Genomic DNA, 23318 nt, shown 5'->3' on the forward strand with positions numbered 1-23318 from the left:
GGCAATGACTCAACATGCATGCTGTCTGCTAAACAAATACTAGAATAATAACATGGCTGTAATTGAAGCAATAGTCAGTTTCGTCACCAATGACATATTGGTGTCTATAATTATTTATCCACAACACTGAATTGATATAAAAATTCTAGATACTCAAGCCATAGTTATCTGGAGTAGTTGTTTTCTGCAGGTGCCTGTTAGATTACAGGAAACTAGACGACCAGCCGCCAAAATGCAAATTTTATTAATCTATAGACTATACGTATACATAGATAGCACTAATTTAAGTGATTAGAATAGTAAACTCATACAATATACTATTTTCTCTGTCTCTCTTTCTCTCTCCCCTGAAGAGTGTGCAACACGTTGATTACAGGAAATGTCTTTCATAATTACTCAAAAGCTTACTAAATTAATTGCTAACCTGTTTGCTGAACAATTATAAGAGTATTAGGAACAAGCTCGGTCAACTCAGGCGTTCAAGGAGAGGTGAGCACAATAAACAACTGAAATACAGCATTTTGCCCCTTTACATGCTTGATTGATCTGCTCCTTGCTTTCTGCTGGGGATCACAGAATACACCTGCAAAAGGAATACACAACTCCAGTAAGCTGAAAAGAAACACATCTTGATCATTTTAACGCACTAAGGATGGATCATCTGTTAATGATCGAATCAATATATTCCGCGTAATGCATTCATAATAAGGAATCATATTCTACCCCAACCAATTACGGGGAACAAAGATGCATACTTTTCTAGCAGAAAGAAATGGCATGTATCTGAATTCATGCTCATCGTGTTTCTAAAAAAATTTTCATCATTGTTTTTCGAGATCTAACTTTCACTTGAAACTTTATAATGTGAGATTTATATTGAAAAGTAGTTTCATAATATTACTCTTTTCTACTTCTAGATTTTCTCAATATACTTCATTTCAAGAGATATCAGAGTCCAAGTTCACCATTAAAGGCAAAAAACACATTCAAAAAAGAATAATATAGCTAATAAACTTAATAACTAAAACAACAATATACCTACCATATATATAGCAACTCTTATATACATTTTGAGTTATTCTGTTTTCAGGAGACAGTAAGGACATTGCATTATACACCGTCCCCCACGATATCATTACAATAACACAAAGTCTCAAAGATAAGATAGTTTCGTACGTAAATTGCTCTCGGTTGTGTAATCATGTCATAACCAGAGTTGTTCTTTGATAAATTATCACTATACTAGTCAGACTCAATAGACGTGTCATATACTTCCTCCATTTCAAAATATACACGCTTTACGAAAATTTACTTTAACCACAAATATCTCTCATAATATGATTAATAAAAATTATAAAAACTATATCATTGGATTCGTCTTTAAAGATACTTACAGTATTTGTTAAAAATTTCTATCAACATATATTAAAAGCAATTAACGGTCAAAGCTCGACCTCGAACATCTTGCGTGCCTAATATTTTGAAACGGAAGGAATATAAGCTTAGATTAAATTTGCATCTCAGCTATCTAACACGTTTCAATTCACAAAATAGTGAACTACTCCCTCTGTTTTTTTTATCGTTCTCACTTAGAATCTTGACACTATTCATACTTAGATTAAATTTGATTCCTCTCAATTAGTACATTATTAATATTCAATCGTTATAATTTTTATTATTATATGATGAAAGATATTGAAGTTCAAAGATGTGCATTGGAAGATGTGTAAATAGAAAGTGAGAAAGATAAAAAAAACAGAGGGAGTACCATGCAGCCACAACTGTTTTGACAGCTTTTGAATCAAAAACAAAAAGACATAGAGTTAGTGCATTTCAAGTTCACACATTAAATGCAGCGCAAGGTCCAATTTTTCTTTGGTTGCTTCATCAAAAGTAACATCCAACTCCCTTCAGAAAAAAAAAAAGTAACATCCAACTCTGCATACTAGCCCCATAGCCCTCATATGACTTTCTTGAAGCCTAAAAGAAAGCCACTGATTACAAATATTCATCTTTCAGAAATGTTAGCATTTTAATATTTCGGAAACTGATCGTTTGCAAAAACCCTAATTGAAATACACTTGAAGGGGGGGGGGACCACTCCTCAATGTCTGCTTGCTCACATTTTCGGTCCGTTTGATAGTTGTTAATAAATTGTAGTAATGGGAATGAATTTAAAATGTAATGTTATTAGGGAAGCACCCTTAAAATCTCCATGGGGATGCATATTTTCTTTATGGGCAAGCAATCTCGCTCCTTTACTTGTGTTTTTGTTTTCAAGGAGAAACAATTTTCATTAACACTCATTACCACCTACAAGGTCATATTGGATGGGAATGAAAATTCTAGAAAAAAAGTACACTTTAGGATAAATTAGCATTATAATGGGAATGGACGATGATATTCTTCACAAATTTACACACAAATTCATTCTCATTACCACCATTTATAACCAACTACCAAACAAGCTGTTTAGTTACATCATATACCCTGTCAAGAAAGAGAAAGATAGCAAGATTCATTCTACTAAAGAACGTTGCTTGCATGGACAACCATCATGTCCTGATAACTAGATAAGTACATATTAAACCAATTGAAACTTGCCGCCTTAGAAATGACCTTAATGTTAAATTTCTTGTCGGAATCTCAACAAGTATTAACAATCAAAGTAATGGTTCCTATCGTGTGAAGTGTCTAGTTTGATCCTAGCAGCCCGCTCTAATCCAAAAATATAATGCTTAAACACATATAAAAAGCTGCACTACAGTGTAGATCCAATAAATTACTTATTTGTCTGACAGTATTATAAACTACGTCAAATACTTAACACATAAAACTATAGAAGTACTCATTTACTTTGTATATTATATACTTAGTCAGCTATATTTTATACACATACAATGATACACGTAAAAATCAGCGTTTTTTTATTCCTAGGAAGGAATGGATCATAACGGAAGTACAAGAATACTTAGTAGAAAGCAATTTGTCAAAACTTAACAAAGTCAAATGTTCCTATCCCTTATTTTTCATCCTTTGACCGAGTAATTGTGGAGGATTTCTAATATATAATCCACGTTGGCAAAAGAATAGACTAAAAGTAATACTTAAAGGTCTAATAACTCTAATTGTTTGTGTGCCCCACTTAGCTAACAATTTATGCCAACACACATCTAGACATGAATAGCATGCACGTCCACAAAAGCAGGCAGCCGAACAGCAAATGACGCTACTGTATAGCTGTAAGCCTATAAGCTAGGAGCAATTAGGACCAAGTCTTCGAATTATTTATATACTCGCTATTCTTACACTAAAAATGGGCAAAGGCCAAACAATTAAAAGACATGCTTCCTATTTCATCAATATAAAGTGTTTCAGCCTCTTTCAAGTTTTCAGCCTCAAAGAACTTTAAGATAACAGAAACGGTTGTTTGCGTAAACAGCGTAATACTCTCTCCGGTCTTAAATAATTTACATGTTTCTTTTGCACGAAGTTTTAGGAGAAACAATGTTGTAAGACATAAAAGGAAAGAAAAACTATAATTTTATGTTAAAGTTAAATATATGTGTGATAGAAAGTTAGTGATCTCATTCCAAAAATAAAAAAAAAGAAATGAGTAAACTAATAAAAGATACCTCAAAAATGAATACGGGTGCTGAAAAATTGGTGTCAAAGATAACATTCTAGTGGCTTTTGAGTTGTTTCATCATATGAAAAATTCGCAACATGTAGAGGGGCATATAGCTCTGAAACTGGATATGTCTAAAGCATATGATCGTATTAAATGGGATTTTTTGGATGAGGTGCTGAAAAAATATGGTTTTGCGGTTGACTGGTGCAACAGGGTTATGGATTGTGTCCGTTCTGTGACCTTCTCAGTTCTTATTAATGGTCGACCTTCGAGGAATTCTCTCCTAACAGAGGTCTCAGACAAGGGGACCCCCTATCGCCATATTTGTTCATCTTGTGTGCTGAAGTTTCTCCCATTTGCTTAGGAAAGCGGAGGAGAATAATTCTCTGAGAGGTATCAAGGTGGCCCCCACCGCTCCTTCTGTTAATCATTTACTGTTTGCTGATGATTGTGTGATTTTCTCTAGAGCTACCATTCATGATGCAGAGGCTATTCAGGAAGCCCTACGGGTGTATGAGTTATCCTCGGGTCAAAAGGTAAATTTTGATAAAACAACTCTTTCGTTTAGCAAGGGCGTAAGAGATTCAAGGAGGGGTGAAATTGAGCAGAAATTGGGTGTTAGAGTGGTTGAGGTGCATGATAGATACCTTGGCTTACCTACTACAGTTGGCCGTTCGAAAAAAGTCATTACAAAAGGTGTCAAAGAAAAATTATGGAAAAAGCTTCAAGGGTGTAAGGGGATGATTCTTTCAAAAGCTGGTAGGGAGGTTATGATAAAGGCAGTGGCCCAATCTCTTCCTACCTACGCGATGAGTGTGTTTAAGTTTCCCTCTTCTTTTTGTGATGAGATACGATCTTTGATAGCTCAATTCTGGTGGGGCAAAAAACTGGTGAAAGGAAGATCCACTGGGTTGCTTGGAAGAAACTATGTAAATCAAAAGGGAAGGTGGTTTGGGATTCCGAGATATGAAACTGTTCAACTGGGCTCTATTGGGAAAACAGGCATGGCGTCTTGCGACTCGTAAGGGGAGTTTGATTGAACAAGTTCTAAAGGCGAAGTATTATCCCCATTCCTCTTTTGTGGATGCTGAGGTGGGGTCGAATCCGAGTTATACTTGGCGTGGTATTTGGGAAGCGAGGTGGGTGTTGAGAAGAGGAGTTAGGTGGAGGGTTGGTGATGGTGAAAAAATCCGAGTTTGGCATGATGAATGGATTCCAGGTACGCAGTCTCGCAAAATTATTTCTCCGCGAGGGAATTCGAATCCTAATACTATGGTGGGGATTTAATTCATCCTATTTATAAGAATTGGAATAGAAGTTTATTATCACAACTTTTTCTACCTTTTGAGGTGGAACGAGTAATGAGTATCCCTATAAGTTCCCGTCTTCCGGAGGATGTTATGTGTTGGACCTTGAAAAGGATGGAGTGTATTCGGTGAGATCTGCATACAAAGCTATTTGGGGGGACTCGGAACAAGCTATTGGAGCCTCTACTTCGTCTCCTTCGATGGTTTGGAAGAAAATATGGAGTTTGCAATGCTGCCGCCCGGGTTAAAATTTTTGCGTGGAGGGCTCTCTCAAACGCCCTCCCCACAAACTTAGCTCTGAACCGTCGTGTTCCAGCAGGGAAAAGATTTGTAGCGTGTGTGGCAAGGCGATGAATCTGTAGTTCATGCACTATACTACTGCTCTTTCGCACAGGAGGTTTGGAGACTTAGTGATTTCGACATTAGGGAGCGAGACGTGGGCAGGTATGTGGGTGACTGGTGGGAAGGTTCTTTCGAAAAGTCGGAAGGGGAGGCGATGTGCGAGTTGGTGACTCTATCTTGGGCAATTTGGGGGGCTAGATGCAAGATGTTAATGGAAGGTGAGGGGGCTATCCTATGGCCACATGGCAATATGCAAAGAAGATATGTAAAGAAGCCTTGGAAATTAGCCAAACTCGCCACAAGGGAGGAGCTGCTGCTGCCCCCCACGCAACTGAATGGGCCAAGCCCAGCGCTGGCACCGTGAAGCTCAATATTGATGCGGGCCAAATTGAGGTTGGTGGGTGCGGGTTAGGTGCGGTGTTCCGTGACGAGAAGGGTGATGTACTAGCTGCTGGTGCGTTTCAATTCGAGGTCGCTTGGGAGCCGCGTGTAGCGGAAGCAAAGGCGATTTATCATGGTCTCAAACTGGCGAAGGAGTTAGGCTACCGTCACTTGGAGGTGGAGAGTGATAGCCTTCTAGCGATACAAGCTTTAAGAAAGGGTAGAGGGGATCTAGTGAGTTTCATTTAATTATAGATGACATTTTAGATTTGGTTGTTTGTTTTGATTTTGTTGTTTGGTCTTTTGTGAAACGTTCCGGTAATAATGTTGCTCATATGTTGGCTCATCTCCAACCTTGGGAGATTGGCAAACGTGTTTGGGTGGATGATATTCCGGTTGATGTTATGTCTTTGGCTATGAATGATATAATATGATCTCCCTCTTGGGGTTCCCCTCAAAAAAAAAAAAAATGAATACGGGTAAACTAACAAAAACTAGAGGTAGCAATATAGACGCTATATGTCAATAATAATAGTATTTCCCGTACAAGCACAAGAAAAGTCACATGATCATAGATTCATAGCTCAGCAACACTTCCAAGGTATTTACCAAATGGATAGAGCCGCAGAGGTGTCCGTTAGAACACTCGAATTAGTTCTAGCCTTCTAGGTCAGATCTTCTGGAAACAGGTTAATTTGCCTAGTGGCCAGTGGGTAAGGTCGGAATTTCTTGGTTTGGGTTGAAATAGGTTGCTTTGGACTACTGAATCAGGCCAAGCTGAGTCGGGTCACTTCGGTCCGATTAATCGGACCCAATATGGGAAACGAGTTAGTTCGGATTTGAGTTGACTTCAAGTCAGCTCATATTCGCTATCGGGTATCTTGGGTCAGATCATTTTCGTCTTTTCGATTTCAAATGATTATCGGATTGGGACCTATTATATAATATATATATATATATATATGTACATATGCTTTCTCCTTTCTTTTTTAAGTGCAACGTTTCCTTTATTTTGGAATTTCATATTAATCGCAATATATCCTTTTTAATATATATTTTCTCTCTATCTCTCTCCTATTCACATGGCTTTCTTAATAAATGTGTCAATAGGGTATCTAATAATTAGTGGAACGGAAGAAGTATATATATTTAGGTTCATATATGAACCATCCTTATCGTGAGAACCTTGAAAACCATTTCTTTTTTTGACTCACTTTATGTCTTTTGCTCATTTTAAGCGCTTTAATCATTTGGAATATAAGATTCTCAACTAATTTTTTCAAAGAAATAAAAGAAAGATGATCTCCCAATCTCAAACCACAAGTAGCCTCATCTACCTGCTAGGCTTCCCATGAGAAGCAAGCGACCCAAGTGCCCTTCTTCTTCATCAATTTACCAAAAACTTCCAGCAAAACCTATCATAAGCTTTCTCAAAATAGAGCTTAAAAATTGACACCCAAATAATTTGAGTGATTGGATCTAGATGCTTATTCCGACAGGAAATGTTCAAATTAGTTTCATCGAATAACTATTCGTCTATTTTATCTTCATGCAACTTGGGGGAAAGAAATCTCTATGAAAAAATGGTGATTCAATTCGATATTGTCTAAGAAAGAGTTAGAACACAGTGTTGATTAAGTAAATCAATGGACAATCTTGGTCCTATTGAAAATAGCAGTAGAAAGGAAGATCCACCACACTGGGAATTATCCACCAGCTATAGTATAAACCTTTTCCAAAGGAAAGAAAACACCAGAAAAGAGCCCCCATTAAGCTTTACGACCTAAGAATAACCAAATTGTAAATGATAAGCCAAGTATAAAACATATCTGAGGTTTTGCTAATGAATAGAAGGCAACAAAGAGTCTAACAGTGGAGCGGTTGACGATATGAGGGAGATGCAGAAGTGATTAACACATCTTGTTCATTATAGGCACCAGCTGAAGACAATGGCAAAGATGACAAATGCCAAGGACATGAGGCAAACTGCGAAGTTCATTATATAATATGGTTGGAATATGATGCAGAATAGGCAGTGTGTGAAAGGACAAGGGAATCCCGAATCAGAAAATGTGCCGCTAAATTTACATAATTAATGTCCCACCCCTTCCAGCAGGCACTTTTAACAAAGTACAGAAAATCCAAACCCAAAACAAAGCGTAGGAATTACCTGCTTGCACATGGCAGCCAAAACACATGCTCACAAAATGAGGAGTTCATTCTTAACGAGCAATACAAGGAAAATCAAAGGGGAGGTCACCAGATGAAAAGACAGTTTCCCAATATCCAAAATTGAACCCAGTTATATAGAGTACAAATACAAACACCCTAAGAGTTAGAAGAGAACAAAAGCTGAATTTCATTTGAAGATTGTACGATGAATTGGTAACTTTGGCATAAAGTTTAGCAGCCAACCTATCTGAAGTTGTACTTGCTAGTCAACTACGAACACTAGGTTATTTAGCCTACATTTAGGTTGTGTTCTTTCATCTATAATAAGGTGACCTGGACTGAACTTACTAAGGTCGGACTTGGTCTGATTTGAATCTTTTTGGTTTCGTCTGGTGTCAATCTCTCGTATATGGACCAATTCTTTCTGGTCTCTAATTCTCTTGGTCTGACTTAACTTTGACTGTATATAGTCTAGGATTTTGTTACATACGTCTCAACGTGAATTTCAAAATTATACGGTATCAAAGATATTTTATATCAAGTATTATGAAATAACATATGAATGAGTAACAAGTTCTTGAGATGTGATGATGAGAACACAACTTAATGCACATTGCACACACAGAAGTTGTAAAGACTTTGCAGTTTGCACATTGAAGAGAGTAAAAGCACCTGAAATCTCTGCAACATCCTCCAAAGACCAAAAAGATAACCTGAATTATGTCACAAAATCTCAGACACCTGGCAGGAAACAACTAAGTTATTATAGCATCCATGAGATGAAAGAGCGCGCACAAATTTGTATCATATCCAATAACAAAATCAGTCAAACTATAATTGTATCAATACGAGTATACAACCCGTATCAGTCAAACTATAATATAGTAATGAAAAAAATAAAAACTAAAACTGCAGCTTCAAGAAAATAATCGTCATACAAAACATCAACATAATCTTGACTCGCGATTTCTTTCAAGAAAAAGGAGAGGAAAATGAACTAACTTGTATGGGCATCTCGGCAATGATAAGATTACTGCCTTCTTCAATGCTCTTAAGAGTCACTACTTCACCCCCGACAACCATGTTGATGACAATCCCATCTGCAGATGATTACATGATACACCTAAATGTAAGATATGGCGTCTTGTAAGTTGTATGTGACAGTTACATATAGCTACACTAGAAGCACCTGAAGCTAAACAAGCAGCCATCCGCCTCATATATATTTCCTGCAATCAAAAATTGAGCTAAAACAAATTACTTGCCTAGAAAAATGAAAAGAAGCTACATCGCATGCGCCACCCTCACTATATTAGAAGGCAGTTGCTGTTGTCACGTGACTAAAATATAACACTATACAAACTTAAAAAAACGCTAGAAACAGATGGAGATTAACAAAAAAAAGATGACATGATCATGGAACTAACCAAATCCATCACTAAGCTCAAACTACAACGGTGGTTAGGACATAAAGAACATTAGCTATGTGCAAGGACTTAAATGATTTGAAGAGGGTCAAAATAATTAAGTGAGAGTAAAGGATATAGCGCATAAATATACATCTCAACTTAATCCAGGAATCAAAAGGTCATAGATATGGAGTTGCTAGAGCAAAGATTTAAGAGCCTCATGCCAATGACGGGACTCAGGAGGTTCACCGTTTACCCAGCGAAGCAGCTTAGAAACCAGAGTAAAGCATCAATCAAGAATATGGTCTAAAAGAGTTTGCTTCACTGATCACCAAAATGGTCTTCAGTTTAAAAAAAATAGATTCATCATTTTCGAAACTCGCGTCAGCTATTTATATCAACATCATCATCGTGTAAGAGATTTCTCCTTATATTACACATTTATATTACCTGGACCCGGCTAGGAGTGTCGGGTATGGGTATGGATCCGGCTGTCTGGTATGGCACTTCCAAAAAATCAGGACACAGGAGACTTTGTCCAAAATTTGGACACGGGTACGGGTATGCGTAATTAGTATTTTATAAGAAATTTAATAATTAATCCGCGAATTTAGATTTTATAATTGTCTATTGATAATATACTTATAAAATTAAGGTATTTGTTTTGAAAGAACAACAACCTAGCCATAGGCTAAGAAGAACAAAAATGATTTAGAAAAGGAAAGCACAACAGATGAAGGAAAGGAGAGAAGGGAAAATAAAAAGAAAAAGAAAAGAAAAGAAGTCACGTGGACTCATTAAGGACAAAAGAAAAAGAAAAGATGAGAAGGTGAAGAGACAAAGATCGAAGAGAGAGAGGAAGAGAAGTGAAGAAAGATAGAGATAAAACCGGCGAATTCGAAGCTCCAGTCATCTTGTCAAGGTCAGTTATCCTCTTCTTCTTCTCTCCTCCTTTTCACATTCGAACTCTAGGATTTGAGCATCTAGGGTTTAGCGTCGCAATGTCCGAGTGAAAGTTGTCAAATCTGACACGGATTTTGTACCCGTGCCGGTATTTGGCAAAATTTGTCAAGTCCGAGTAACATAGCTACACATATTTGTCATTAATAATAGATCTTGCCGCAATTTTGCCCAAATCAGGCTCCTGACAAATTCAAATTTCAATAATAGTTATATCAAACTAAAAGCTAGTAAGGTTGGCTAAAGTCTTGAGCCCTCTTGCATCATTCATATGCTTTATAGCTGGCACTGCATGCGTGCAACCCCACAAATACGTCAAAAGCTCAAGGCTTGGTTTGATCCGGAATGCAATTTGTACTACCTAGAAAAATTTCTCGCAGTCCATCTAGGACTGTGATAAACTTGCATTGTCAAAAGAAAACTAATGCTATAAAGCATGGGTTTCTTCTCTTACAGAGTTTCTTTTGGCATGACTTCACCATAAGATTGATAGGTTCACTATAATAGGCTACAGGCAAGGTGAGGTTATATGGGTCCAGAAGCCCAGACATCAGGCAGGAAGCAAGAAGTGAAAGTTTTAGTCTAAGCAAAGTGAGGAACACGTTTACATAAGGAAAATTTGTCGAAACAGTACCTATTACCTATTACTTTCCTCTTTTTGAAAACAACTAATATTTTTTTTTTTTAAACATCTATCTCTTACCAAGTTTTCGTTTGACTAGCACTACGTAGTCAGGGAATTTGTAAGCAAATACCATCCATGGACCCCACTTTTCCCATTCCTTCAACTACCTTCTCCTTCCTCATTCCAACCACCATTTTTTCACCATTCGCAAAGCCTTGAACTAAATTTCACCCCTTCTCCTATTCATAGCAGCAAATCAAAGGCCAGCAACGTTCAAATTACACATCTTGCATGTCAAGTACTAGGTAATTACGGCTCACTTTCCACCAGCTTAGCATTAGGGTTTGTAATTTTCTCCAATTCCCAACAATTTAGGGTTTTCAAGTTGAGGGATTGTCCGCAATCATTACACAGATGGGGTGAAGTGGGGATGAATTATTCATCAATTTGGTGAGGGATTTTTGAATTTAAAAGTCTTTTATTAACTTAATTTTATCAATTTGGTGAGAGTTTTTAGAATGGGTGAGGGAGTCCGAACTGAACAAGGAAGGAGAGACAGATTTTTTGTAAAATGAAGAAAGAAAGGATAAAGAGTGAAATCAATATTGAGATCGGATTCAATGAAGGGAACAGGGGAAGTGGGTCCTATAGACAGGAAAAACTAACAGGGGAAGTGGGTCCTATAGAGGGGAAAAGCTAACAGGGGAAGTGGGTCCTATAGAGGGGAAAAGCTAACAGATTTCGTCATCTGGTAGTGCTAGCAAATACTTGGTATAAAACTTGATATAAAGTACTTTTAAAAGAACATATATGAGGTAGTTGTTTTCAGAAAGTGAAAGCTAATTGGTAGTGTTTCACAAATTTTCCTTTACATAATTATAAATGACAGTCATCCAAACAAAAATTACCGAAATCAAATACTTTGATGAAAATTCGCAAAAAGCATCCTATGTTTCCATATTAAATTAATAATGCATTTTTATACTATATATTCCCTCCTTTTCTTTTTATAAGCACACACAAATTCAAACTTTGATCATTAATAACTCTCAAATAACAATACATATTAATAAAAATTAAGATATACTTTCATTATTACAAAAGTATATTTACAGTGAATCCAATGGCATTAATTTATAATTTGTATGTGTTATATTATAAAAAGATATTAGTGGTTAAAGCAAATTTTCGAGAAGAGTGTGTGTCTCCTATTTAGAAACAGAAGTATCAAAAATGTTTTCTCATAAAAGACCCGAAAAACCTACAACCTCGGTAGGCACCTAGAGATGCATCTTCGGGAACATATTGTGCCCCCCAGTAAATAAATATTGCTTCTCCTAGAGTCCTGAAAGGCATGATCCTTTGCTCCTCGGGTCTCAGCACCACTATTTATATACACTAGTCCAAACAGAATTTACAGGAGCTAAGTCAGCTAAAAACACCAATAAATGCAGCACATATCCTAGACTAGCACTTACTCTGACAGTTTAAAAGTTTAAGGAACAGAAAGAGAGCTACTGACAGAGCAATAAATTTCATGATATTAAGGACTAGTGCAAAATCATTACAATCTCAAGACTTTTTAGAAATGAGTGGGTACCTACTTCAAACTGCGAAAGACGACAAGAAAAGTACCGTCAATGGATATATGAACTACAAGAAACTCACACATGATCATGTGGGAGTTAACTCAAATAAAAATCTAAATATAACCCCCAAAAAAAAAACAGATTGGTTCTAATTTGTAATTTCCATAACATAAAACATTAAAAACTCACCTTTTTAACTGGCAGTTCATAATTTATCAGAACACGAGCAGGAAGAGGAGATTCACTGGGAGTAATAGGAAGACAGGCATCTGTTACAACTACCATATGAGACTTGGGCCCCTCTTCCTCATTTTCACCCCCATGGCTTGACTGAACATCACTTTGGTTCCACTTGGTGGTTGCATGGTGGAAACTTTCAAGGATTTGTGCACGATCTGAATCAGCAAGGTCACTATACTGCCAAGAATTTTATAGGATAAACCATAAGTGATTAACTTAATATCTTCCAAGTATGTTACTTGGACAGTGGACTCTTCATGTCATCCATGTACAAAAGGGGGAACAGGGCCGGCGGAGGGGCTGCACGACCGGGGCGACCGCGCAGGGCCTCCGCCAGTTAGGGGCCCCAAAATCTGATATGGTATATTATAACTACGCATCAAACAATGACAAACAAAATTGCTTTGGTTTAGTGGTGAGTGCTTTTAAATAAAACCCTCTAGTCAGGGGTTCAATTCTTCACAATGACAATTTTTTGTAAAAGCACACACTAGACATGGAGACACAACTTCCCAGAATAATTACTATGTTTCCCCATAATAATTACTACTGTTTCCCATAATAATTACTATTCTATTCTTATTTCTTTTCTTTCCACTTTTCTTTTTTTAATATTAATTAATTATATTGTTTCTTGTTTCTTGATCTAGATTATTTTGTTCCTTCAAAAAAAAAAAATACTAGGAGAAAAATTAGTTTTAGCCATCATCTACACTGAGTATTGTATGTACTCCATATATATATAGAGAGTCAAAAGAAAGGGCCCAATTTTAAAAAATTGCATAGGGCCCCGAAAATCGTTGTCACGGCCCTGAGGGGGAACAATCGACTAACGAGAAAAAGGCTCAAACGCTTAAGCTATCGCAAAGCAATTTAATCAAGAAAAGTCAGGTAGCACTCAGAAACCAAAATATCATACCAATCAATCATATAAAAACCTCAAAATTAGAACATTGAACCTTGGTGAACCTTGCCCTACCCTATAGCTAAGAGAACCACATCAGGGGAGTGTCACCCATGATGAAAACCCAACTTAAAGGAAAATAAGGCTCACGCGCTCAAGCTATCGCAAACTAATTTATGAACCAAATTAAGAAAAGTCAGGTGACAATCATAAACCAAAATTTCACATCAATCAATCATGCAAAAGCCTCAAAATTACAACATTGGACCTTAATGAGGCAAAGGCTCGAAGCTAACCCTCAAAAATTTGTTTTTCTTTGTTTCCAAGTGCATTGTGCCCCACCCTATTGCTAATGAAATCATTATCTACACCTCGGCAAGCCAACCTATTTTTGTTCCTCTATCTTGGGTGACAAGAACAAACACATTCCACATAACAAGGTTGGACAACATAAATTAAACAATGTTATAGATAAGTACTCCCTCTATCCCAGGTTAATTGCCACAAATGTCATTTTGTGATGTCCCAACTTAATCGAGACATACCCTAATTAGTATAAAAATAAAATTCAACTTTTTCACTCAAGTTAGGACCCACATCCCTGTGCCAACTCTTACTCCTCTCCTTTTTCACTTCAATAAAATTTGTGCCAACAATATTTGTGGCAACTAAATTAAAACACGAAAAGTAGCGAAAAGGAAGAATCATGGAGACAAGGATAAGTTAATTTGATAGAGTTTTCCTCCTTAAAATAACATCTAATAATAAAAAATTTCTTATTCTTTAAAAAATCATCGATTGGGAATTTGTGATCTTCTCTTTTACCGCCACCAAAGCGAAAAACAACAAGCTTTAACGGGATATGTTGAAACCCATTGAACGCCCACTTGTGAGTGTCCCACATTGGAGAAAGAGGAGAGTATAAACCACTTTATAAGATTAGGAGTTACTCCTCCTATCACCAATTGGTTTTAGGATGGAACCTCCTAACTTGAAAGTGGGCTAAAATCTCCTCCTCTTTATTGGGTTACCCAGACCCATTTTCATATAATCTAAAAATAAACATGATATCAGTGGGTTGCGAGTCTCGTCTGAATTGGGTATTTGATCGCTACTGGATAAGGATTTACCTCGATAGGATGTCCAGCCCCTAAGAGGATTATTGCCCTCTGTATTTCTAAGGACACTCACAAGTGAGGGGGAGTGTTGAAACCCATTAAAAGCCCACGTTTGAATGTCGCACATCCGAGAAAGAGGAGAGAATGAACCACTTTATAAGAGTAGGAGTTACTCCTCCTATCACCAATTGGTTTTAGGATGGAACCTCATAACTTGTAAGTGGGCTAAACTCTCCTCCTCTTTATTGGGTTCCCAGGCCCATTTTCATATAATCCAAAAATTAACAGGATATTTAGTTTACCAGATCTCAAAACAAGGAAAATCCATAGGCTAATTTCATCATGTTCGGAATCCGATACAAGCATCCGGTTCAAGCATGGATCTGAGACTCAAACATGGAATATTCTGATTTCAAGGACATGGCCACATAGGAAAACGTTTGAAAAAAGTCTTCAAATATTCAACTATCTCCAACTCTGAAGCGGATGGTGAGAATAGGCATGAAAAAAATAGGAAACCCCAAAAAAAACCAACTAAAGAAGCCATATTTAGAACATCATCCATTGGGATAACCAAAATCTTCTGAAGGTGGATGCCTATGATATCCAAACTCGGTAGGAAGGATCAAGTACCCATGTTGACAACACCACTCCAGATCCAGGTTATATCCTGCAAGAGTGAAAGGCACATTCGGATTCTTATCTTATTAGATTTACCTCACATAGCCACCTTACACATTTGGCACAAGGTTAATTTGTTGACAAGAACAAAGAACAGGGAGCTAAGAGAAAGAAAGAAAGAGATGAAGTGATTGGAACATAATTCTCCAACTCTTTGATGGTATATCTTCATGTATTAAGTCCTTGGAGAAGGGCCTACACCGTTACTTTCGCCAAAACGTTTGTCGCATAACTCGCATTAGGTCCGCTTATTGCTTAGACTATCAAGAACTGTAGAAGGAAGTGAAGGAGAGGAAGGGAGCAGATCTAGCTGCTCCTTACTCCATGGTTAAAATGGATTCAAGATACGAAATTGTAGAACTTACATCCTCGTCATATTTGAAATTAATGAATGGGTCACTACTATTTATTACGATACATCCGATCTTTTCTCTTTTATTCATGCATAGGTTGTAAAGAGGAAGGGGTGTCAACATAAACAGGATGAGAGCAACTATAGGAACAGAAAAGCAAAGGTCCCAATCCTCAGCTAGAAGATCTACGGTAGGTGATTACACCGCTGAATAAGTACGTAATCGAGTTATACAATCATGGACTAGAATTTCTTGTGAAAAATATGCTAGGTGTTCTCGTTTAGGTGAATATTTTAGATTAGAATGTACTATGAAAATGTTTGTTCAGTCTCTCTCTCTCTTTCTCCGTCTGCAAGGTCGTTCTCGTCTCTTCAGCTCCATCTCTCACATTTCCCTCGACGACCACAAGGTGAAAAAGGTACCATGCATGGCACCCTGGAGAAAACAACCCGGGGCCAGAGTCCAACATGGACATCACCTCTCGCACTTCATGCCTACAAGCACAACTTTTAAAACTGAGATGAGGAGGCATGATGTACAGCCATGGTAGGCTGAACATCCCCCATAACCTTAACATGGAAGTCAAAGTTTCAACTTGGTCTTCCAAATAAGAAATAGTGGACATCCATGTTAGCATAACTTGAGCCGTTGGCCTTAGGATATATTCGTATAACTTCAGCAATCATTTATTCTTTCCTAATAATGCAAACCAATACAAAGTAAATGTCCCAGTTCACGTATTAGTACACTGGAAATTAGACTTCCATAGCATGTAGAAAATGAAGATGGAATCTCTCCCAAAATTCCACAAGGATGCTATCGACACATGTGAGAAGTGATTTGTGGCAACCAGAGCTTGCCACATCTGACAATTGAACAAGTAATAGCTGAGAACATACTTTCATTTCCTAGGAAGATCGGCCAAAAAATTCAACCCAGAAAGGGAGCAGAAGCAGATTTATACAGAGGGGACTATCTCAGCTGAAGAATTGAAAGCTCAATATATCAAGACTAAATAGCCTGATATTGGTATCTCTTAGTCCAGAATATATATGACAACTAAATACTTCTAGTTGTAGCATTATCATTTTAGTGCCTAAGGTAAGCATACCCTCATTCATAAACACAGATGACAGATGACTTGCTGCAATTGATTGCATAAGTTTATATGCAGATACTTCAACATTTATGGAATAATCTCAATCTCCAACTTGTTACAGAGCATAAAATGAAAGCAAATTCACCTAGGTGCATGATTAAATTGGATATTCAGAAAACTTAAAATTCTTTGAGTTCTCTGAATCAACTTTAAGAAGAATATGGTTCTCCTTGCAAATTCATGAACTGGATGATGCAATGTGTTTAAAGCAAATGACACATTGACCTTACCACTTATTCCTATGTTTGACTTTATCACTAGGAAAGAATTGACACGTGGTAGTGCTGGCAAGAATTTCCTAATCTACCGTTTGCAAACTTGGGGACTGAGACTTCCGGTGCGTCTGCTGTAAACCAGCTCAAATGCTCAACACAGAATAATTATTAGGCAAAAGGTAAAGATATGTTGTATTCAAATGGATCAAAGATCAACACTTTTACACAACTAGGCTCACATTCGAGAGGTGAGGCTCTCCCATTACACTATAAACTAAACAAGTAATTTTCTGGATACCCTACTTCTCTCTCCTTCCTACTATTTATACGCCTCCTTCTATCCACTATCCTGCCCTAGCAATCATTGCCCAGACCCAGTACACGTAGTAGTGGGAATAATCCTCTGTCTCTACTGTCCTTGTCCTCTCTCCTCCTGCCAAGTGGCCCTTCTGATTAACTAACTGTCATTTGAGAGATCCTGGTATAATACCATTCTTACCCCTCCTCTTGTAAGTAATTAGTTGTCTGTTATGAGGCTGGTGTGTTGCAGCGTCATAGTGCCGCCAAGAAGTGTGGTCCTTGGCGGCAAGCAGCAACATGCGAGCAAACAACTTTGTTTTGGTTGATGTCATCTCATGTATTACGCCTTTTTTGTTTTTCTTTTTCGTTTCTTCATCCTGGTGTCTGCTTTATCCTCCCTTTCTTATTTTTATTTTTCTTTTTCCTTTTATTTTTTCCTCCTTTGATATATAAGTGATGTAGGTGAATTCCTTTGATGCTTTGAGTTAGCGAATTTTGTTTTGGTTAATTTCATCTACTATAGTCTTGTATTCCATTTTTTGATGTAGTCCTGTATTCCACAAAGCATGCTCATTGAAATACACAGAAATTTTCTCAAGCTTTTTCGAGCCTAATAGTTCACAAACTTTCTCAAGCCGAGACTGTTTTTTTTTTGTTTCTAGCTCGAGCTGAGCTCGTTCCTTCCCCTTCTCAAGCCGAACCGAGCCAGGTTTGGTCTCAGTTTAGCTTGTTAACACCCCTAGTTGCAGATTAGCATATTGTTAGAAGTCCAAAACCATATGGGATTGAATCTTTGTCACACCACAGAAGGTTATAAAACACAAGCAGTCAATACAATACAGCTCCCAAAGCAAAATTTATTTGCTGGGCGGTCCTCTTGGGTAACCCAAGCATTCGAGAAAGAGAGCAGAAGAATTATTTCGTGTTCATAGGCGGTGCATTGAGAGCAGAAGCAACTGTGGATTGCCGAAGCAAGCCACACACTATCTTTCATTCCTTAGTAATAATTCTTAAATCTGCTGAGGCATGCACAAGCAGTGTCTAAATAATGACTGGGATGCTACTGTAATAACGTGTAACTCCTTCGTCTTATCATGTGAATGGCTTGTTGCAAATGGCAGTGTCTAATTAACTAATCACATCAGCATGTTGAGCAAATCTTCCTAGAAGGCATGCCTCTCATGATATATATAAAAATTATAAATAATTCTGAATAGAGATTTTATTCTGCTCGAACAAATTGTTATTAGCTTGAATCCGCTTATAAAAATGATATTAGTGGCACGAAGGAAATACTCCTTTGCCTCTGCATAGCCTGCGATTCAGCAAGCTCTTTCCAAACTTTGTTGATCATGCTTCCATTTACCCAGAAAATACTAATATACGAATAATTTTAGACAAAACAAGAGGCTTAACTCAAAAAGGCAACAAAACATCACATTCGCAACCAGCAAATCAAAATCAATCCTAATTCTACCATACTTGATCCATAAATATAGAAGTATTGACCTCAGATTTCCAAATTCTAACCATGGCATCATTTTAAAAAGAAAAATTGCAAGGAATTGAAGGAGTTACCAAGGATGAGAGAGAAATGTAAGGTAAAGACGATACGGTAGAGCAGACAGCATCTAGTTCGTCACGAGAACTACAGCAAACTACCATAGGAAGCCCCGATCTTCGTCCTACTACTCCCAGCAAATCCACCAATGTCTCCTGCAAATTACTAATGTAGTATTAACCTCAAATTTCGAAATTCAAATGATCGGAAAAATCATGAAAAAACCTGGAATTAGGGTTTTAAAAAGTGTAGAGATGTGGACCACTCTGAATTGGGGACGATCGACGGCAAGGTAGAAGTGGCGAAGCTGACTGCGAGAAGGTCGCCATTAAAATGGAATCAAAAAAATTATAGAATTTGAACAAGGTCGTAACAAATTCGTACCTGACTGGATACGAAGGCGATTGCGAAGGAGATGAGGGGGTTTCGCCGATTTCTGTCGCCATTTGCTACTTTCCACTCCCGGAAAACGAGTTATGCGTCACACTTACCAGACAAAAAATAAAGAAAGAAAGCAAGGGCAGGATTTTGTTTAGTTTCTTTGGCGACAAAAACAGTGCTACTGGTTTCTTCTCGTATGTTTAGTTTTCTGATCTGAACTTATTTTTTCTGATCTGATCTGATCTAAATTTATTTTTTCTGATCTGATCTGATTTGATTTACAATATCTTATCTTTTATAAAATATATTATTACTATTTATATTATTTGTAAATCATTATTATGCAATACATTATAAGATCTTCTTTATAGTATTACTATTATTATCATTTTATTTCTATTACAACTTTTACCAACTTTTATTATTAATAATAATTATTATTATCATTATTATAAGAACAACAATAATAATTATAATCATAATTATTATTATTACTAAAAATAATTATATAACTCAAGTCATTATTTTATAAGAGCACTTATACAATGTTTCACACTTTCCCTTAAAAAAAAGTTTCACACTTGAGAAGTCGGCAAACTCAACTCTTTTTTTCCATATAAAATAAAATAAGATATACAAACAACTATGACTTGAGCAAAAAATAAATAAATATCGTGCAACTTCAAATAGCTAAAGTGATTTGGAATTCGGTAGGAAGAGGTATACCGAATCTAAATTTATAATTTGTATCTCACACTTAGCTTATTTTGAAATATCATATTGGCTTAGTAGGACTTAGTAGTTTCGTTGTCATGAATTTGAGATATCATATTTTATATATTTCTTATTTTTGCGTCAATCTTATGTTCTTAACACGTGGCTTTTAATTTTCTATTATTTAATAACAACAAAATAACTTAATATAATAATAACAATGACATTTATAATGGTAACAACAAGATTAATAATAATTACCAATATTAATAATTAATAAGTACAACAACAATAATAATAATTCTTTTGAACAAATGTACTAGTAAATAATAACACTCCCTTTGTATTTTTTTATCTTTCTCACTTAGAATCTTGACATTATTCACAATTAGAGATAATCTTTCAGATTTTTTTCAATATATAAGAAAAAATATAGTCATGTGGGGTCTTGTTTGATTCGTCTCAATGAGTACTTTATTAATATTCAATTATTATAATTTTTATTAATATGTAGTGAAAGATATTTAATAATAATGAGTTTTTAAATATAAGCATGATATGATCTGAACTGATCTGATCTGATCTGGTCTGATCTGATCTATTATTTTTTCTGACCTGATCTGATCTGAACTTATTTTTTTTGATCTAATCTGATCTGATTAGATCTGAAATAAGCAAAAATAAGGTGAACTGAACATAGCCTAACACTACTTTTTATATGTATGCAATATGGACAAGTGGCAACATGGTTGTTATGGGCTTTGAACTTGTCATATAATTGTCGTGCAAATCTCACCAAATCATGCCTAATTAGTTTCATGATCATTGTCAAGTTTGGTAAATTTTTAATGCTATTTTTAATTGCCGTTTTAATCGGATATTTTTTAAATGCTATTTTTTTTTAATACATCAATTAACATCCCCTAAATTCGGTAAATTTATAATTTAATCTACCCATTAAAATTTGATCTATGCAAATATAATCACCACTAATAGTCTATATCTATCACCTTAATTTTTAAGGAGAGTGTCAAACAGAAAATCCTAATTATTTTATAGTTCAAAAATGAAAGCAAGCAATCAAAGACTCCCTACATCCAAAAGAGTCATTAGCCTTCGCAAAATTAACAACCTTATAGATGTTGAAGACATGCTTATAAGTATGTAACTATTACAATATTAGTGGTATCATTATTCTACGTTAAATGCAATAATATAATTACTTAGCCTAATTTTTTATTAATGCTAGGTATAATTGGTATCATTGTATATGCGAGTTCTATCACTTTGACCAAAGATGGAGTGACATACCTACAAAATATTGTACTGATTAATAGAATGTAACATAATTTTACTTATCACAATATTTTTATTGGATCTATTCTTTTTTTTTTTAAATGTAAAATAATGATTTTCATGTACTATGCATTAGTTGCATGGCAGTTATATATGTTGACTATCTCCAGCCATTTATTTTATATTTGGTCCCAATTATGCATTGGACAACCTTAAAGATTCAATCAGTTGCCTTATCTCTCTACCAAATTAAGCCATCCGAATCAACCTCTTTTTTATGTACTGCCAACCATCACCATCAAAACCTATGGAAAAACTATTAATGAGAAAATTTGAACCTACAACCTTAAGTATGGAAAAAAGGGTTTATCCACCACTCCACTACGCTCTTGATACTTCTTTTATTAGGATTAATGTTGATATTATGAATATTTAACGTAAACCAACAGGTGCGATTTTTTTCATTATCGTTTTTGGAAATCAAAACAAGTGATTTATAGCTTTTCATATTGCCAAATTCCAAAATTACCACGATTACTATAATATGACTAACTATATAAGTTTATTATATAGCCTATATCATACTACATACAATATCCAAAATCATAATCAACTAAATAACAATTCCTCTTTTCGGAAACCTAATTCTCTCTCATCTCCCTCTCTTCTCCCCTATTTCCCTCTTCACACGTTAGAGGCTGACATAACAGGGATGTAATCATTGATGGCAAGCCCATTTTCCTCTATTGTACCAATTTAGAGTTTGTTCTCTTGTTTTATTGAATAAGTTAGTTAATTTCTTTTTATGAGAATTTTTCTTATCCTGTTATATGAAGTTTAGTCTTCTACATTGTGGAACTCTCCTCCTCCCGACCTATAGGAGATGTGAATCTAGTTTGTTTGTTTGTAGGTATATGAAATATCTCATTGAATCAGTTGAAGTTCAATACTATCAACAATAAGGTATTGGAAGCTCAGATGTGGTCGACATGGTTAACAAAGAATATTCTTCTGCAAATTATGTCAGAATAATAGATGTTTTTATTAATAGCTGCTTTATTAAGCAAATACAAGAGGTCTGCACCACATATTCAATCTGGTTGACTGGTTCATTGTAGTTTCATTAAAGGCGAAGTTGATTTAAGCTTGTTTGATTGCATTTAATTTTTTTAATACCTAATGTAGCTGTCGTTTGACCTTTAATTGATGAAGTTTCTCTTTTTAAAAATCCATAAACTTAAAATGGAAAATTGTTAACTAATAAAAATAATACTAAATAGGCCTTGAGTTATGGAGTAATATGTATATTGTGAATTAAATAAAATGACTTAATTTCCTCTCTATACTAATAATTTTCTACACCAAATGACATTATTTGTGTTGAATTGTAGAATTATAAGGGATTTGTCTATTCTATGCCACAATTCATAAAATAAGGAACATTTATTAATTAACGAGGGAGGTTGATAAGAAAAAAATGTTACACTAATTAATTTTAAAAGTATTAAATAAGGAAAAGAAACTTTATCTACCTAGTGGGTCAACAACCCACTACATATAGAATTAAATGAAGGAAAAATTGTTAATAATAAGTTAACCTTTATCCTACCCGCTAAAAATAAGTCATATTTTAATTATTTCCTGAATAAGTCTATCTTTAGTACTTATTAATTTTAAACAAGTCAAATTACAAATAGTCTGACTTTTTTCTTTCTTTTTTGTAATTTTTAATTTCTTTTTGTTTTCAATCTCATTCCTTTAAATAGTCACACATACCATATTTAAGCGATTAAATAAGTTAATAACAGGAAAAAACTTGTTAAAAACATATCGGTATTAAAGGTTGAATTATTTAAGGATAATAAAAGGGTTGACTTGTTTTTAGCAGATGGAGTAAAGGTTGACTTATTCTTAACAAATTTTCCTTCAATAATAAATAGTGAATTAAATCCAACTTATCATTTTTAATAGTTTTATAAT

At 35.7% G+C, this 23318-nt stretch overlaps 2 protein-coding genes across 3 annotated transcripts; one reads left to right on the forward strand and one right to left on the reverse strand.

Annotated features, from left to right (window-relative positions):
- Positions 1-202: 202 nt before the first annotated feature.
- LOC104883764 (hypothetical protein) lies at positions 203-19492 on the reverse strand. Of its 2 annotated transcripts, XM_010668322.3 has the most exons (8): positions 19332-19491; positions 19210-19258; positions 18965-19102; positions 12606-12833; positions 9023-9062; positions 8836-8933; positions 8506-8574; positions 203-583 (listed from the first exon to the last, which is right to left on the reverse strand). In XM_010668322.3, the coding sequence occupies exons 1-7, from the start codon at positions 19391-19393 to the stop codon at positions 8557-8559; spliced, it is 633 nt and encodes a 210-aa protein (XP_010666624.2). In that variant the 5' UTR covers positions 19394-19491; the 3' UTR covers positions 203-583; positions 8506-8556. The 2 variants fall into 2 exon arrangements, with proteins under 2 accessions (XP_010666624.2, XP_048502282.1); XM_048646325.1 differs by lacking the exons at positions 203-583; positions 8506-8574; positions 9023-9062 and having other exon boundaries at positions 8836-8956; positions 19332-19492.
- On the forward strand, positions 3711-4656 carry LOC130591707 (uncharacterized). The gene is made up of 2 exons (XM_057395453.1): positions 3711-3835; positions 3996-4656. The coding sequence occupies exons 1-2, from the start codon at positions 3711-3713 to the stop codon at positions 4654-4656; spliced, it is 786 nt and encodes a 261-aa protein (XP_057251436.1).
- Positions 19493-23318: the final 3826 nt, after the last annotated feature.

This window comes from Beta vulgaris, chromosome 6 (genome assembly GCF_026745355.1).
Source record: "Beta vulgaris subsp. vulgaris cultivar EL10 chromosome 6, EL10.2, whole genome shotgun sequence".
NCBI lineage: Eukaryota > Viridiplantae > Streptophyta > Magnoliopsida > Caryophyllales > Amaranthaceae > Beta > Beta vulgaris.